General features: G+C 37.2%; 1 protein-coding gene across 1 annotated transcript; it reads right to left on the bottom strand.

The window, feature by feature from the left end:
* Positions 1-719: 719 nt before the first annotated feature.
* LOC145779527 (ADP-ribosylation factor-like protein 2) lies at positions 720-15,298 on the bottom strand. The gene is made up of 7 exons (XM_082591133.1): positions 14,577-15,298; positions 14,128-14,256; positions 4,962-5,048; positions 2,995-3,105; positions 2,524-2,686; positions 2,085-2,165; positions 720-1,597 (listed from the first exon to the last, which is right to left on the bottom strand). The coding sequence occupies exons 3-7, from the start codon at positions 5,024-5,026 to the stop codon at positions 1,463-1,465; spliced, it is 555 nt and encodes a 184-aa protein (XP_082447259.1). The 5' UTR covers positions 5,027-5,048; positions 14,128-14,256; positions 14,577-15,298; the 3' UTR covers positions 720-1,462.
* Positions 15,299-16,134: the final 836 nt, after the last annotated feature.

Here is a 16,134-nt window from a genome sequence, read left to right as displayed (position 1 = left end):
AAAGTGGTTTCCCATCATCCGATTGATGGGGATTTTTTTCTGAGCCATTTGCATAATATGGGGAAGGTCTGAACAACGTATCAGCTTGATAAAAATTTTTTCCCACAAACACCACTTTTTAAGCTCCCACGACTGCACTATAGTTGCTTCCCCACGAGCCTCAGTGGTTGTTTCTGACAGGAGCGTTTGCGTTAATTGGCATTTATAGGCAAGACATGCGGTTTGGTGAGGACTTAGACTACTCACAAGCGTTACGAGTAATTCTAGTCACGAATACAGTAATTTTCAAGTTAAAATAGACGTGATAAAAATAATAAGAAGTTAAACCTAGAATTCAGTCATTATATTTTGCATAGTTTTCGCTCAGGTAAGCACTGCTTTCCTTGCTTTCCCTCACCTATCGTCACTGATGTGTGTCGTATCCAGACTTACGCTAAGTTGTTTAGGTTCAGTAGACGGGCAGGCAAGGAAGCCAAGCTTCGTGTCCACCTTCAGGCATGTCTTAAAGTTTCCTGCTAAAGACACAGCCACATTTTATTGAGCGGTGTTAAACCGGCGCCCTTTCGGGTGCCGTAACAGGGCTCTCACCACTCGGCTATGCATCCGACATATCCACTGGCAAGACTCTAATTTGATCAGAGACGGAACGCGTAATAACTCCAATACAAAGATACCAAAGGATAAAATCTTAAATGCTTTTGAAACAATAAATGTTCACTCAACGATCGTTTTAATGTCGTTCTTCAAACCACTCTTCGTTTGATTAAAGTAAAAACCAACAGAATGGAACAAGAACGTGAAGAAAAACCCAACGAAACAGAAGTAGATTAATATGAATTTTGGTGTCGAAGCCACACAATATGTTCAGTAAAATGCAACTTTTTACAGTGCTTGCGACTTGTGAGAAGCCTACTCAGAAGGCTACTCAGCCTTATGGTGATAGCCAGATAAAATTCTACCTTTCTACATGCTCACTTTGATCGATGACATGACGAAAACCCAACTGCACTGAATTCAGGGCAAATACAAAACTGAATTTGTATAATAAAAAGCGTACATTGAAGCAGCAAAACTAGGGCGAGAACGTTGATGTGTTGGAATATACTTTTGAAGAAAATAAACCAAATCTGGGACTGCAGACTATAAAGCCTGTGCTGTTTCACTGCACAATCCAGGCTAAACTGAAATCTGCAACCATCGAACATATTGAAAATTTTGAGTCGAAGCATCCAGAGCTTTAAATTATCTAAGAAAGAACCAATACAAATTTTGAGAAATGAAATTTTGATGCAGAATCTGTGACAAGCTTAAGACCGAGTAGCCATTGTTGTAACTGAAAGTTTCAGGAAAATATCTTAAATAATTTAAAAATGTTTAAAGCAGAACAGGAGAGCAACGATTAGAAATTAATACGTATAAACAAAAAAAAAAAATGTATCACTGAAGTCAAAATGGCCTAGAGTCAATCCATTGTAAATATTCTGCTGGAAATATCGTCTAACATCCAATCGATTCCTTCTAGCAGGTTCTTTCCAGTAACTGCACTGCAAGGCAATATGGCCCAATGATGAGTTTTGATGTTTTCTAAATCCAGGACCTAAAAATAGTGTTTGATTAAACACAAGATCGGTTTAAATACAACCATTAAAGAATTCCGATCGAACCAACAAGTAACTTTCAAAAAATAGCCTAGCAAGCTTTGAAGATTTGTATTTTTAGCTCCTAATTTGTTGGAGGAAGTCTCCATTAGCATTAGCGCTTTGTTGCCTCGGAATATATCAATTTTGGTTTGAATATAAAAACGTATCAACATTAATCAATCGAAATGGGAACATGAGATTTCCAATATAGGTCAAAAGGTTATTGCTACAAAAGAAATTGCGCAAATGATGTTGCTTGTGAGTTGTCAGATGACAAAATTTGAGAACTCCAGAAAGAAACATTTTTATTTGACAGAAAACTTACTTAACATTTCCTATGGGCGTTTTAGACGTAAAGATATTGGAATGATTCTATTGCATTTTAAAAAACCATAATGTTTCATATTATTATTATACACAAATTCACAATAAACATAACACTACCTCTTTAATTTCAGCTGCGGACAATGCACCAGGGAGGTCTTGTTTGTTAGCAAATACCAGTAAAGTTGCTCCGGCTAATCTCTAAAAACCACACAGATTTTGAACAACAAATCAAAAAGTTTTCTTTGAATATGAATCGTTTCATGAAAAAATGTATTCAATAGCCTATGATTCAACAATAAATGTATAGAAACATTAATCAATAAAGTGTCACACTGTCACACGTGACTTACAATGTATTTTTGAATTAAAATACTTGCAACACTTAATTAAATATAAAGAAACTTTCCAGGTTAGGTTATACTAAACCAAATTTTAACTAATTGTTTTCTTTTTGCACTGATGTTGTTCAACAGTTTTCCATAGCTAGCAGCTATGTGCATATGACAAAGCAAGCATAAGTTTGTTGCAAAAACAATTTTACAATGAATTCACAAACCTCTTCAACAAGAAGTTGATGTAATTCTTGCACACAGTCACTTAACCTCCGCTTATCAGCACTGTCCACCACCCATACCAAACCATCAGTACTTTCAAAGTAATTTCTCCAATATGAGCGAAGTGACTTCTGCCCTCCTACATCCCATACATTCAATTTAAATCTGCAGTAACAGTCAAAGTATAAATTAACTTGCTGTAGTATGAACACAAGTTTTATCTGTTTTTACATGACATGATCTTCATCTTGAAAGATATTTGCCATGCCTTTAAGATCTATCTCAGGCATGTCCTTGGTCAGTACATGTATTGTACATATTTAACAAGAAACGATGAAAAAGATGTAATCTAATGTAAAATTAACTCTAATAACAGTAATGCTAGTTTCTTTAAAACTGTACCAGTGTGCCATCGATGACATGGCAGCGTTTCTTCCTGACACTTTGAAAACGTGTTTACTACAGCAACTTACCCTCTATGTTCAATTGTCTTTATGTTAAATCCTAATGTTGGTGAAATTGTATTGATATCTTCCCCGATAAACTTCTTCAAAATTGTTGTTTTTCCAGCATTGTCAAGTCCTCTGTTAGTTTATTGTCAAATATAATTAACAATGTATGATGTCCATAATTTAGAGTCCAAGAAGTGTGTTAAGAAATCAAGTAGAAAGGTTGATAATATTGCAGGCGTCTTTGAAGTTAAAATGTTATTTTTTATCAAAAAAGCATTATGAATGCAATAGATCAGTGGTTCCCAACCTTTTTGTTGTCACGGACCCCTTTAGACAAATTATTAATTCTGCGGACCCCTACCTAAATTTTGCCTTGAAACTCAATCAACATACTATTGACTATTATAATAATTATGCCACTCAACTACTGTACTGTGTCATATTGCATTGCCGCTATGACTCCTGCGGCAAATATCAGGTTAAACAGTTGCTCAAATAAGAAAATAAATGAATTGTTCAAGAAATGTCAGCAGTAGGCCTATTTGAATATTAAGGTGACCCAAAGTGCCATGCCGAAACTTTTTCAACGTAAGCAAATTTAATGAGAGGTCTGTTGTTGCCTTTCCTGAACTAAATGACTGAACTGTGCTTGAGTTTTTGACAATGCAACACGCATGTCATCTTCAACGTCCAGGCGATTTCGATGTTTAGTTTTTATTGTAACAAGAGCTGAGAATCCTGCCTCACAAAGGTAAGTGGTGCCCCATGAATGGTGACAAAACAATAATCGCTTGCTTTGCCAAGAATGGGTAGGTTTGCAGTTGTGAGCACCTAAATTCTTCCACAGTTATTGAATGAAATTCAATGCGTATTAACTCTTTTGATCTCAAATCAATTAGGTCATCTTCACTGAGATCGTCATCGCTAATGTTGCTCAAGTCAAAAAGAAAAGGATTTCGAATCCATGTTTCAACTTCGTGCGGCAGGTGTTCTAAATTAAAATAACGTTGAAATGAGATTTGCAGGGTTTCCAAGTGTGCGCAAAATTTTTCTCATAGAGATCAAAAGAGTACATTCTCTTTGAGTTTCATCCATCAAGATAAAATCTTCTAACATTGGAAAGTTAGCATAATTACCTGCTTCCAATCTGCGTTTCCAAACCGGCAACTTGGCTAAAAACGCTGTCAGTTTTTCAGCTGCATCAATTATTGTCACACCTGGTCCTTGAATGCCACGATTAACATTGTTAATATGACCGAAAATATCAGCTACCTAAGTAGGCCATGCCGCATAGAAAACTTTCACTCTAAAACAATTTTGAGAAGGGACTTCGTTTTGCTTTCAAAAGAGTTGATACCTCATTTTTTAGCTGCTGCAGTCGTTTTAAAACTTCTCCTCTAGATTACCAACGTACCTCAGAATGATACAAAAGTACTTCGTAATCTGACCCTACTTCTTGACAGAGCGCTTTAAAAGTACGGTGGTTTACAGCTCTGCTTTTGATGAAATTAACAACTTTCATGCAATTCGTCAGAATTTCTTTGAGACTTGCTGGTAAAGTTTTTCCTGTTAAGGCGTAGGCTACCTGTGCAAGAAGCAATGGGTAACAACCATGCGAGGAGCATCGTTTTTTACTAAAGCAGCAAATCCGGATTTTTTTCCGAGCATAGCTGGTGCTCTATCCGTGCATATAGAACAAATTTTTCCAAAATTCATCAAAGTAATCACGGATCCCCAAATGCTTTCTCACGGACCCCCAAGGGGTCCGCAAACCCCAGGCTGGGCACCACTGCAATAGATAGTCCTTTATCAACGAGACAATTAGAACTGAATTTATGACATACGATAACTTCAAGTTTCAATGTTGTTAAAAAAACATTCTCACATGGAATGATGCTCATGAAACTAATTTATAGTATATATCATACAATGCTACATTTACTATATTATTGCATTGCAGCAAGTTTTGTTTTCAACTCAAAGGATACAGCATTAGAATTCTGACTTCTTTTTCTTTTTGCTTCATCTTCTTCAAGATACTGAGCAAACCCATTATAAGTATTTCGTATTTAAATCTGATAATAGAAATGAGATAATTTATATATAATTCGATACATCATATACAGTATATATAGTTATTACTTCTAAAGCCTTTACAGCCTGTTTCACCTTAAAATAATCAGAAGGTCTTGGAAAATATACAAAAACAATAAATTGGTAATACCTGAAGTTCTGAAAAAATATTAAACATTAAAACTTTAATTCAATCTGCAAAAAAAACTTAGACTCAAGCCTTAAAGCAGCCGGCGGCCATCAGAGCTAAGTAGTGCTTGAATGACCGCCGGTGCTACCTTCTCCGTCGGCCAAGTTTGGCCTCCGGTTTCTTCTAGCCAATTATTTAATTTCGCAATAGAATGATCGTGGATAAAATGTCGAAAATATGTAGTATCAAAGAGTGACGCAGAATTAGGTAGGGATGGGCAAAATAGAATACCGAATATAGAATAACCGGTTGTGAAGCCTAACCGGTTTCAAAATGCATATGAAATCGGATAATTAAAACCGCTTTAACGATCGACTCCGTACCACTCCGTCTGGTCGCAACAAATTCGCTGCAGCAAAAGTAGAATTGTTTATCGATTTAGTGCAATCCGGCATAGGAAAAACGTACGAGTTTCGTTGTTCGCATTAAAGAGATCTTTCTTATCAAGCGCAATAATTTTGTGTAACTGCCACATCTGCTTCTTCAGAGAGATGTTTTTCAAGTGCAGGTTGAACTGCCACTAGTGTTGGGCGACATTGAAAAAAACAAAACAATACGATATTTGAAAAAATACTCGATATTTCGATATTTTTGTTCTAATTACGAAAAGAGTTTCTCAGTCTTTGAAATTAGTGTCGGCAATAAAAATGCAGAGGCCACACGAGCGCTTGTAAGGTTAGGGTTAGAAATTCCTGCCAGTCGTTATGACACAGCCATAGATTTGTTCCTTAGTCAATACCCTGATGGAGCTCTGCGAAAGAGGCGTGTGGATGGGTATCAAAGCACGAAAGCCGCAAAACGTGGATGCTTCATTGCGAACGGCAAAGACAGTGCAGATTTACAGCCAAGCGATGAGCCTCTTGATGTGTCTGATTCCAGTGATGACGCGACAACCTCATCCTCCGATACATCATCTGATGATTCCGATTCTGACAGCTAGTTCTTTATCAAATAGACTTTGTGTTGCTAGCAGTATCCCAATTGTGCCGAAACTATGTAATTGTAAGTGCATACGTAAATCGAGGCAATCTTCTCGCAGGGAGCTTTAATTTGTTACCGGTACCTGGTTGAGCAATTAACGTTATTATATGATAATTCAATGTTGCTAGATGTCGAATTAATGTAAAACAAACGTAAATTTCTTTTTGGGCATTGTTGTTACGCAATATAACCCGCCGGGAAAATTAAATCGATTTGTGCTGACTCAAACGTTGAATCATCCCAAAATTAACTTACTTTTCCTCCCCGTGAGTTATTTAACGTGAATTACCGTAACAGCGTGCGTATCGCGTTACTCGCTTTATCGCTACTTTTGGTATTATTACATCACAACAAATCAAACAATGCGGTCGTGATGGACTACTCTAGTATATTTTTCGTTTTACATGTTTTGGTACAATTTTTTTCGTAATAAACGTTCAAAGCAATTGCCGAGGCAATTTCAACTTTTGCCGTTTGGCCTCGGCAACGTTTTTGTAAGGGTTTGCAGTTACGAGTTAGGGCTGTGATAGTTAAAACATCGGACAAAATTGAAATAAATATCGATATTGAAAAGATATCGTATCGTAAATTTTAATTCGATATATCACCCAACACTAACTGCCACCAAGATGAGATCCCGTTTGACTGGTGAACATTTAAAAAGCCTAAATTTGTTACACTGCAATAAGCAATTTTGTGATGTTCATTGTTTTTGTAAAATCATTAAAATGTGTTGATGGTAAAAACGGTCAATTATTCTAGAATAGATATCTGTATTCTATATTCGGTTTCAGTATTCTAGAATAGCTAATTATTCTATTTTGCCCATCCCTAGAATTAGGTCAGCGCATCATAGTCACTACTGTTGTATTGAATATATCCAGCTGCGATCACCAGCGCTGTAAGTCTTGTTTGCAATTCCCGATGTTTATTTTAACGAAGTGTTAATCCGAAGTGCTAATTTACATCGGCTGGCAATATTGTCGTTTTTATATCGATTCTTATATCGCCATCCAGGTGGTGGGATGGCGCAGCGGATAAGGCGCTCGCTTTCCAATCATGCAATCCTAGTTCGACTCCCAGCTTATGCTGGTTGTTGAAAAACACTGCTCACCTCTACCCAGGGTGTAATAAATTGGGTGGGCGTAGTTGCTGAAGTAAAGGCGGCCGAGAGAAAGGAACTGGCCACCCTACTCTCGTTAGTGCCGAAGGCTTAGTCTATGAGAACCTTATCTTCTCGTTCCCCGATGCTTGGATCAAGTATGGGACTCACCTTTACCTTTATATCGATTCAATGTTGTCGGACATTGAATCGTTGTTAAAAAGGAGAACTAGGTTAGTTGACATCTGTGGGTAAAACACGTGTCTTCATAGTTGAGAACGCTGTGGGTTAGTGACTTCACACCCTCAATGGTGACATCATAACGGAATAAATGGTCAAGTTTTATGAAAGGCGGTATGCAGTTGAAACAATTTACTGAGCTGCGAGCAGTTAAAACAATTTAGGGTCGTTAGATGGTCCCGCAATACCGGATTACAATCCCGATAAAGCATTTAATGCGTGGTACAACAATTCTGTTGCAGGACGTCGCCCAGACTTCAACAACGCTAAGTGATCATTTTAACATTGTTACAAGTTTAATGCTATTTACTTGTGCTATCGTTATTGTATTTTGGCCTCCAAGCACGCAGATTTGGCCGCCGAGAAGGAGCTCTCGGTAGGCCACGACGTCTGCCAGAAAAAAACACGAGTTTTAAGGCCTGCAGACTTACACCCCCTATTACGATGAAACAGGCTGTAGAAGTGTAAAGGTTTTAAAAAGTAATAACTATAATATATTTGATGTAATTTGCTCTGCTTGGCTTTTTTGCTTGGCATTGCGCACTTTTTGTAGTTCTGTATTAATAGTATTTATTGTTTATATAATTAGATATGTATCATTGTATCATCATCAAAAAGGTCAAACAGGTTAGTTTTGTTTGTCGTATCCAGGCTTACACCTGGTGGTTGAAAATTTGGATTAAGTGGACAGGAAGCCAAGGAAGCCAATCTTCGTGTCCACCTTCAGGCATATCTTTAAGTGTCTAGCCAAAGACACAGCCGCATGCTCTTGAGTGGTGTCGAACTGGCGCCCTTTCGATTGCCGTTCCAGAGTTCTTACCACTCGGCTATGCAACCGACAGGTTAGTTGAAAAGATATCACTCATGATAAATTAAAGACCCCAACTGAACATCAAGCAACGCTGGTTTGGCTCTCGGAGTGTGCGCTTCAGCTACGCATTTCAGGACTGCTTTCCAGTCAGCAACATCTAGTGGATGGAATAATTTTCCAGCAACAACACTTTAACAAGTAACAACTATCAAAAACTTCACTATGTCGATGCCGGTGACTGGGCCAGGGCCCAGGGTCAATGGTTCAAAGCCTCTACAAGTGTGCGAAATCGCCAGGATTAAGCTCCCAAAGAAGCTTAAATCCCAGTCCAAGGATAAAGATAAAATCAATCAATACTAGAGGTAATCATGAAAAGAACAATTGAATATACTGGATTACAGAGATGTATGTATATGCCGCAAATTCTATGCCGCATACTTGCGGCGTAAACTTTTTGTTTACGCTAACGCTTGCTGCCACACTTTTTTGGATAGTTTGCGCTTAAGGCTACGCCGTAAAGTTTTTGCGGTTTTTTAGCACATAGCATCAACGCATACTTTTTAATGTATTTTTTTGCTACATCATGCCAATACCTTCCAGCACTGCAGTTGAAAGAATGTTTTCAATGGGCAAAGACATATTGGAACAAAAACGCAGCAAAATGTCAGATGAACACTTTCAGATGCTTGTGTTTCTTTGTGGAAATTCAAAATAAAACTTGTTTGTTTCGAGTGGTTTATACCAGTGCTCTTCAACCGGGTATACTGTATACCCAAGTGTATACCAGATCAAAACTAGGGTATACAGCTGGAGAAGGGTATACGAAGGGTATACAGCTTAGATCTGTGATACGGTAGTGGAAGTCACAACAGAGGTACGGTGGCTATCGCGAGGGAAAGTTCTTTCCCGTGTGTTTGAACTTCGCGAACAATTAGGGGCATTTTACACTGAACACGGAGACCCAAGGGCTTCCAAGTTTCGTGACATATTCTGGATTGCAAAATTGGCATACTTGGCGTCGATTTTTGATCGTTTGAAACAAGTGAACATCAGTTTTCAAGGGAGAGGGGGTGATATATTTCGGTCAACTAGCAAGATCAATGCGCTGAAGATAAAAATTGCACTCTGGAAAGAGAATGCTTTGTCGAGGAACTTCAATGACTTTCCTGTATTAAGTCAATACATGAAAGAGTCTAGCTGGGAGTTTGAGGACGTTTCTACTGAAGATAACTTGTCTGCCTTTATTGTTGGTCACCTGAAATTACTTGCCAACAATTTGACTACGTATTTTCCTGAAGATAACGAACAATGTCTGAAAGCAAACTCGTGGATTATCCAATCATTTAATGACGAACCAACTGAGGATGAGGAATTATTGGAACTACGGGCTGATTTAAATCAAAAATACTCATTTCAAGAAGTGGATTACACAGAATGTTGGTTTCTCTTCTTGAGTTTCCCGAATACAAAAATCTCGTGCAAAAAGCCATTGATTTCTTGGTGCAGATGTCCACCACTTTGTGTGAAGAAGAATTTTCCAGTCTTGTTGAGATCAAGTCAAACAAACGAAACTCGATACTTGACATTGATTCTTTGCGGGGAGGAATAGAGAAAGAGCTAACACCACGTTATGTCCAACTTGCCGAAACAATGCAACAACAAGCTAGCCATTAAGTCAACTTCAATTTTGACGTTTTTTGCACTTTTGCATGCGTAGTTTCTTGTGCCCAGTTCAAGACTACCATAACCACTTTGACAAACAATTAATTAATTATTAGTTTTTCTTTACTTCCTATGCACAATTAAACATTGCTATTTGTGAGGTGCAACATCGAATTGGCTTAGGCTGGGCAGCATTTGAAAAGAACAGAAAGATTCTAACATCCAATAAACTCCTAATCACACTGAAATCAAAAATTTTCAACACCTACGTTTTACCAGTCGTGCTGTACAGTCTAGAATGCGTAAATTGGACATCATCAACAATGAAAAAACTCACTACCTTCCAAAATCACATCATGAGAAGCATGACCAACAAAAGGCTACTTGACCACACGAAAACAGAAGATCTTTTAAATATGACAAAACTACATCCAATTGCAGCAATAATAAAATCAAAAGTTTTAAAACTGTTCGGCCACACTAAAAGATCACAATTCGGAATCAGCAAAGTTTGCACAGAAGGCAAGGTAGAAGGAAAAAGAAAACGTGGCAGACAACCAAAATGATGGCAAGACGACATCCAATCATGGACCGGACTGAACTTGGCGACACTGAGCGAGTTGGCTCAAAATCGCCACTCTTGGAAGCAAATAACCCATGTTGATGCGCAATCTGCTACAGGCGGAGATGACGACTGATGATGATTTGTGAGGTATACGAAGTTATTAAAAATTGAAAAAAGGTGTACATACCACGGACAAAAAGGTTGAAGAGCACTGGTTTATACCGTGTGAATGTTTGGCACCTAGCAAACAAAATGAGTTTACGCTAGTGTATGCGCTGACGCCGCCAACTTTTTTACAAGTTACGTTGACGCATACGGCGTATGGTTTTCGAACGTTTGCGTTTACGATGACGACGTCAATATTTTTTGTATGCGCGTAGCCGCGTACATCACTGCTGGAATATCAAATCTATATATTTAATTCTAACATTTTCTGGTTCAAATCTAACAGTGCAATTTCCAAGACATACCTAGGTACCGGTAGTTAGATACCGTACAGTTCAAAAATTCTATCCAACAATACAGTAATAATAATAATAATAATATATGAGATGTTGTAAAGCAGAGTGCTTATTCATCTTTCAATCACGTACAGTAAACAACTAATAAGGATAATAACAATATTAAGATTAACAGAGGTATCAACAGTGATACACACGCAAAAGTAAACAGCTATATATATAAGGTAAAAAGACACACAAAAACAATACCAAAATTTTTGTTATTGTACTAAAGCAATACTGGTATGCATCAATTAGGCAGTGACTATTGGAATGCCTAATGCTAACAGTGTAATTTAACACTAGTGTTGGTACAGTAATAACAGTAGGCTACACAATCACAACAATAAATAGTACACTGCAGTATTAGATTTTCCAAGGTTTTAAAAAGTAATTTTTAAAACCTTGTTTTTTTTTGTTTTTTTTTTTAAATTGTAAAAACAAAGTAATTGTTTTTACAATTTTAATTTTCAAACATGTTCAAATAACAAACCATCCTTGGAGTCCTTTAGAATTATGCGTAAATGTTTCACCGAATTCGACACTAAAATCCACGAGGCTTTGCTAATAAAATCATACAATCCTCGCCTCAATACACAGTTGTTTGCCTCAGGTGCTTCTTATTTACTCAACGTCTTTTCTTGGTACGTCATATGATGCATCTTTGCCTGGTGTAATTTAAACGCCATGTGATGTGCCTTTCTCCTATGTTCTGCCGTTTCATTTTGCGTTTCGTTTTTCAATTCAGTGTTTAGATCAGTTATTCATTTTCATTGTAGATACGATAAGCAGTTATTTTTTGTTACTTGATAAGGGCTAACGTGTGTATGGCCGAAAACGTTTATAGCTTATAGTTTTGTTCAAGTTTAATCGATTATAATATGTTAAATGCCGTGTGGTTGCTTGGTTATATGTCTGTGGTTGAAGAAAGTGACCTCTTTACCAAAATTGTAGTATTAGATATTGGCAACAACAGTATAAATAGAAGGTAACGTTAAAAATTTTGGAAACAAAACTTACTGTGGTAAGCTTACACAAAACACAACATAAAAATTAGAAACATTGTGGGGTGTACACAATATCCCGGTTTTGGAAAAATTTATCTAATGAAGCTTTGAACGAATTTACACTTGGCGAAGTAACCACATGTTCAGGGAGACTGTTCCACCCATTGATCACACGGCAAGTAAAAAAGTTACTAAATTTTCTGGTCTTGGGCCTTGGCTTTTCCAGCTTAAGGCTGTGTCCTCTTGTAGCAATGTTTTTCAGGTCCAGTGTGAATAGATTGTTGACATTGACATCATACAAGCCATGCATGTATTTAAATGTTTCGATGAGGTCACCTCGGAGTTTTCTGTGTTCTATAGTGGGCAGACCAAGTTTTTTCAGCCTTTTTGGATAGGTTAGTTTTCGAAATCCAAACACAAGTTTTGTGGCTCTTCGTTGAACTGCTTCTACTTTTACAATTTGATGTTTGAAATTTGGCCACCAGATGATGTTGTTGTATTCCAATATTGTTCTGACTAGCGTAGAGTAGGCTAACTTTTAAGAAGGCCTTACCATTGGCTGTAAAACCTTTCCATTTTGCAACAGCAGTAATTTCACCATTGTTTTCATTTGAGAAAGTGTTCAGTTATATTGAAAGTTTCAGAACCAGGAAAGTTCTTGTTTTAAATCTGTATCCTTAAACTGACAAAGCCTCAGGTTATTCCTAGCAGTTTTGCATACTTGTAGAGAAGGGGTGACCAAACTATGACCCATGGCCAGTTTTTATTGGCCTGCGGCAAATTTTGAAAATATATATAGCCTAATTGAATATGGCCCACACAAAAAAGCTTGAGCTCAACTCTATTGCACTTATTAGTTTTAACACTAAATGGAACCAGCCATGGAAATAGTGCTTCACAACTGTTACAGCTACTAAACAAAATTAAGCAAAGAAAAACTTTTATTGTGAGTCACCAGAAATGACAGCACCCAAAAAATGAAAATTAGCAATTGAATGAGACATCTATGCAAAAGAAAAAAAGGAAAACTGTCCTTTTGCTTACTGGTGAACATCTGTCATGCAATTTATTTCCTTGCTTTAAAAACATCTTCACAAAAACACTCAATTTTATATCTTCTACGGTATCTCGCGCCCATTTGGTTTGTTTGACAGATTTGCTTTTCCAGAATAAAAATAAGTTAAAAATACCGTATGTATATTTGCATGGGTGCGATAGGCTATCGCACGGTACGGTACTCTTTATATCTTTTCAATACAATACTAAAAGTTTTTTTTATACAAAACCCAAAGGCATACCAGAAAAAGACGATTTTAACAACTTGTTTGATGCACCATTTTTGAGCAAAGATTCGAGAAGAGTATCAAAAAAAAATTAACCTAATATTGTAAAGAAATTGTCTTGTAAACATTTATCCCAAGACAAACCGTTCAAACCATAGACATCTTATTATAACTAGACCGCGCATCGTCACTTCTCTCGTTTACGATTTTTGAAGAAAGCAGGTTCAGACGTCAGCCATTATTAGTGTACCTATTCCGCGCGTTTGCCAATGCTTTTGTAGGGACCCGTAATGAATTTTCATTGTTTTGAATTCAATTCAATTTATTTTTCCTTGTCAGAATGCAAAACAAATGATATTGTGAAAAAGAAATACAGGAACAAAACCAACAAAAGGAAAAGGTGGCAAAACTATTATGGTTTAAGACGTGCATGAACGGATTTAATATTGCGGTATATGAATCGATAAATATACAGTAGTTAAGCACGGCCACCAAACCTGATACTTTAAAACAAGTAGAAGTAGATGAATTAATTAGTTAAGAATCAGTCGCCTCCTCGTTCCTGAAACAACTGGAGCGCCAATTCTTAAAGCAATGAGAACACGACTGAACACAACTTAACTTTCTACAAAATGTAATTCTCCTATAATATTTGCGTTTCTTAAAAAACTCAGTTGTTGTGAACAAATAATTGACAAAACAAATAGTTTTCTATGCAACAACACAACCGCAGCTTTTACCAGGATTCTGTTCAATAGAGATTGATGGCTTTCGATTTTCTCCGTTGTAGCAAAACGTTGCATTATGACGTAAATTCGTGTGATTTCATCAACAATAACTTTTAAAGAAATAGCTTCAGTTTCAAGTTGCTGTGAAATAACAACTAATAAATATCTCCGCAATTCACCTAGTATGACGAAATCTTTATATGATTTCACCTTTGCTGTTCTACAATCGCAAACATATTGTTAGAATTTGTTAATTTATGCTGCCAAAATGTGCGCAAAGATAACGTTATGTGCAAGGTGCCGCTTTGAACTGAGTTCACACACTTTACCTGTTCAACCCAGCTTCTTATCATTTAAAGATAGAAGTGGACTTTTTAAACCTTCTTTCAGTGTTGTATATATTTGTGAAGAAACTGAATTATGCATTAAACGGTTACTAACTACCACAGCTGGGAGATTACCTCTTCATCCAGGCATTGTGGAAGCTATTGCGGTAGCTGTGCTTGGAAATATAAACCATTCCAAGATATTTACTAATCTCACGGATCTTGTGTTTGAATGCACCGTTACCGATAATCACATTTTTACGCTAGTCAAAACTGTGTCCAAATGTTATTTAAAAATTAGGTTTTACCACATTGGTAAGGAAACCTGCAAGCAAATACAAGGCAAATTGGTTCGTAAAACGCTTAACAAAACAGTACTTTTCAAACACCAATAAACTACTTCCTTTCGACATCACATCAGTATTGGTGAATATTTAATTTGTTTTGATTTTGTTGAGCTATAGGCCTACGTTATAGCCGCTATAATATAGCGTATCATTTGCTTAGGTTTGATGTAATACACTGTTTGTTGCTGTTTTTACAATAGGCTAATCATCAGCTCAGCTGTAACGCCAAATTGAATACGGTAAGAGTTCTGCTGAACTGCTGGAAATGATGCATTCAGTGTATCGTATACGTGCTCTCGCATCGCAGTGTTTTTGCTTTATATTATAGACTGTATGTATAATTCTGTGCAATTTAACACATGCTTTTATTCATTTCATAGATGAATAAAACCTCTATTACACCAAAGTTCTAAATTATAGTTAACAAGTTAGTTTTCTGCAGAAGCGCAACCAGCTCAGAAATGTTATCGTTAACAGCGCAGCTTTCACGCGAGTTTGAGACACTAACAATGGCCGCCGCCTTTTTTCAATTTCTTCAATCGAAATACGAGAAGCGCAGTCTAGTTATAATAAGATGTCTGTGGTTCAAACGTTCAATCTGGCAACATTGTGCAAGAAAAAGAGTTTCCCTTTTTTTTTTACCATGATGATGTTCGCCCTTCGTTTTCGAAGATGGCCAACGAGACTGAATCTAGCTTTATAAAATATGAATGCGTAGATGACTGATGAAGCCTATGTGTGTGGTAAAGCTTCCGCTGCAAGATGGACACGGAAAAGATGGTTGTCCGGAGTTCTTGTTCAAGGCTCGGATCTTGCGCTATTTCCGTTTTTTAACAGCAGATTGCATAGCCTGTGTTGTTTCTAGGCTGATTCAGCGCCTTCAGAAATGAGTCTGCGCCATGTTGATCGTTCTGCGGTAAAGTCTTCTTAAGAATCAACGTCGATGGAAAAGTTCTTTATGGAGACATTTAAAGTGTCTTTGAAACGTTTTCTTTGACCACCCACTTGGTGTCTGCTGCTTGTAAAGTTGTTCAGTTGTTTTGAAATGCGATGGTTTGCCATCCGGTAGACGTGACCTGCCCATCTATTTAATGTCTTCTTTATGATGATGAAAGTGCTGGGCATGTTTGCTCTACTAAAAACTTCCGTGTCTTGAACTTTGTCCTGCCATCGAATTTTGAGAAGTTTTCGAAAGCAGAAAAGGTGGAAGTTGTTCATCTGCTTTTCGTGTCTTCTGTAAAGAGTCGAGGCCTCACACGCGCAAAGAAAGCTGGTTTTATACAAACACACAAATACATTGTCGCAAAAAAGAAAAAGTTTCATTTTAACCTAATCAATACCTCTAT

The sequence above is a fragment of the Aplidium turbinatum genome, chromosome 11 (genome assembly GCF_918807975.1).
Source record: "Aplidium turbinatum chromosome 11, kaAplTurb1.1, whole genome shotgun sequence".
NCBI classification, from domain to species: domain Eukaryota; kingdom Metazoa; phylum Chordata; class Ascidiacea; order Aplousobranchia; family Polyclinidae; genus Aplidium; species Aplidium turbinatum.
The sequence above is the reverse complement of the archived record's forward strand: the minus strand, read 5'-3'. Positions and strand labels throughout refer to the sequence as shown.

What these genes read in the sequence shown, in the direction of transcription:
- LOC145779527 (XM_082591133.1), bottom strand. Translation starts at nt 5,026, where the DNA reads ATGGGTTTGCTCAGTATCTTGAAGAAGATGAAGCAAAAAGAAAAAGAA. An exon ending in AAGACAATTGAACATAGAGG is followed by an intron (nt 2,687 to 2,994) that starts GTAAGTTGCTGT and finishes CTGTTACTGCAG; the next exon opens with ATTTAAATTGAATGTATGGG. An exon ending in CCGCAGCTGAAATTAAAGAG is followed by an intron (nt 1,598 to 2,084) that starts GTAGTGTTATGT and finishes CACTATTTTTAG; the next exon opens with GTCCTGGATTTAGAAAACAT.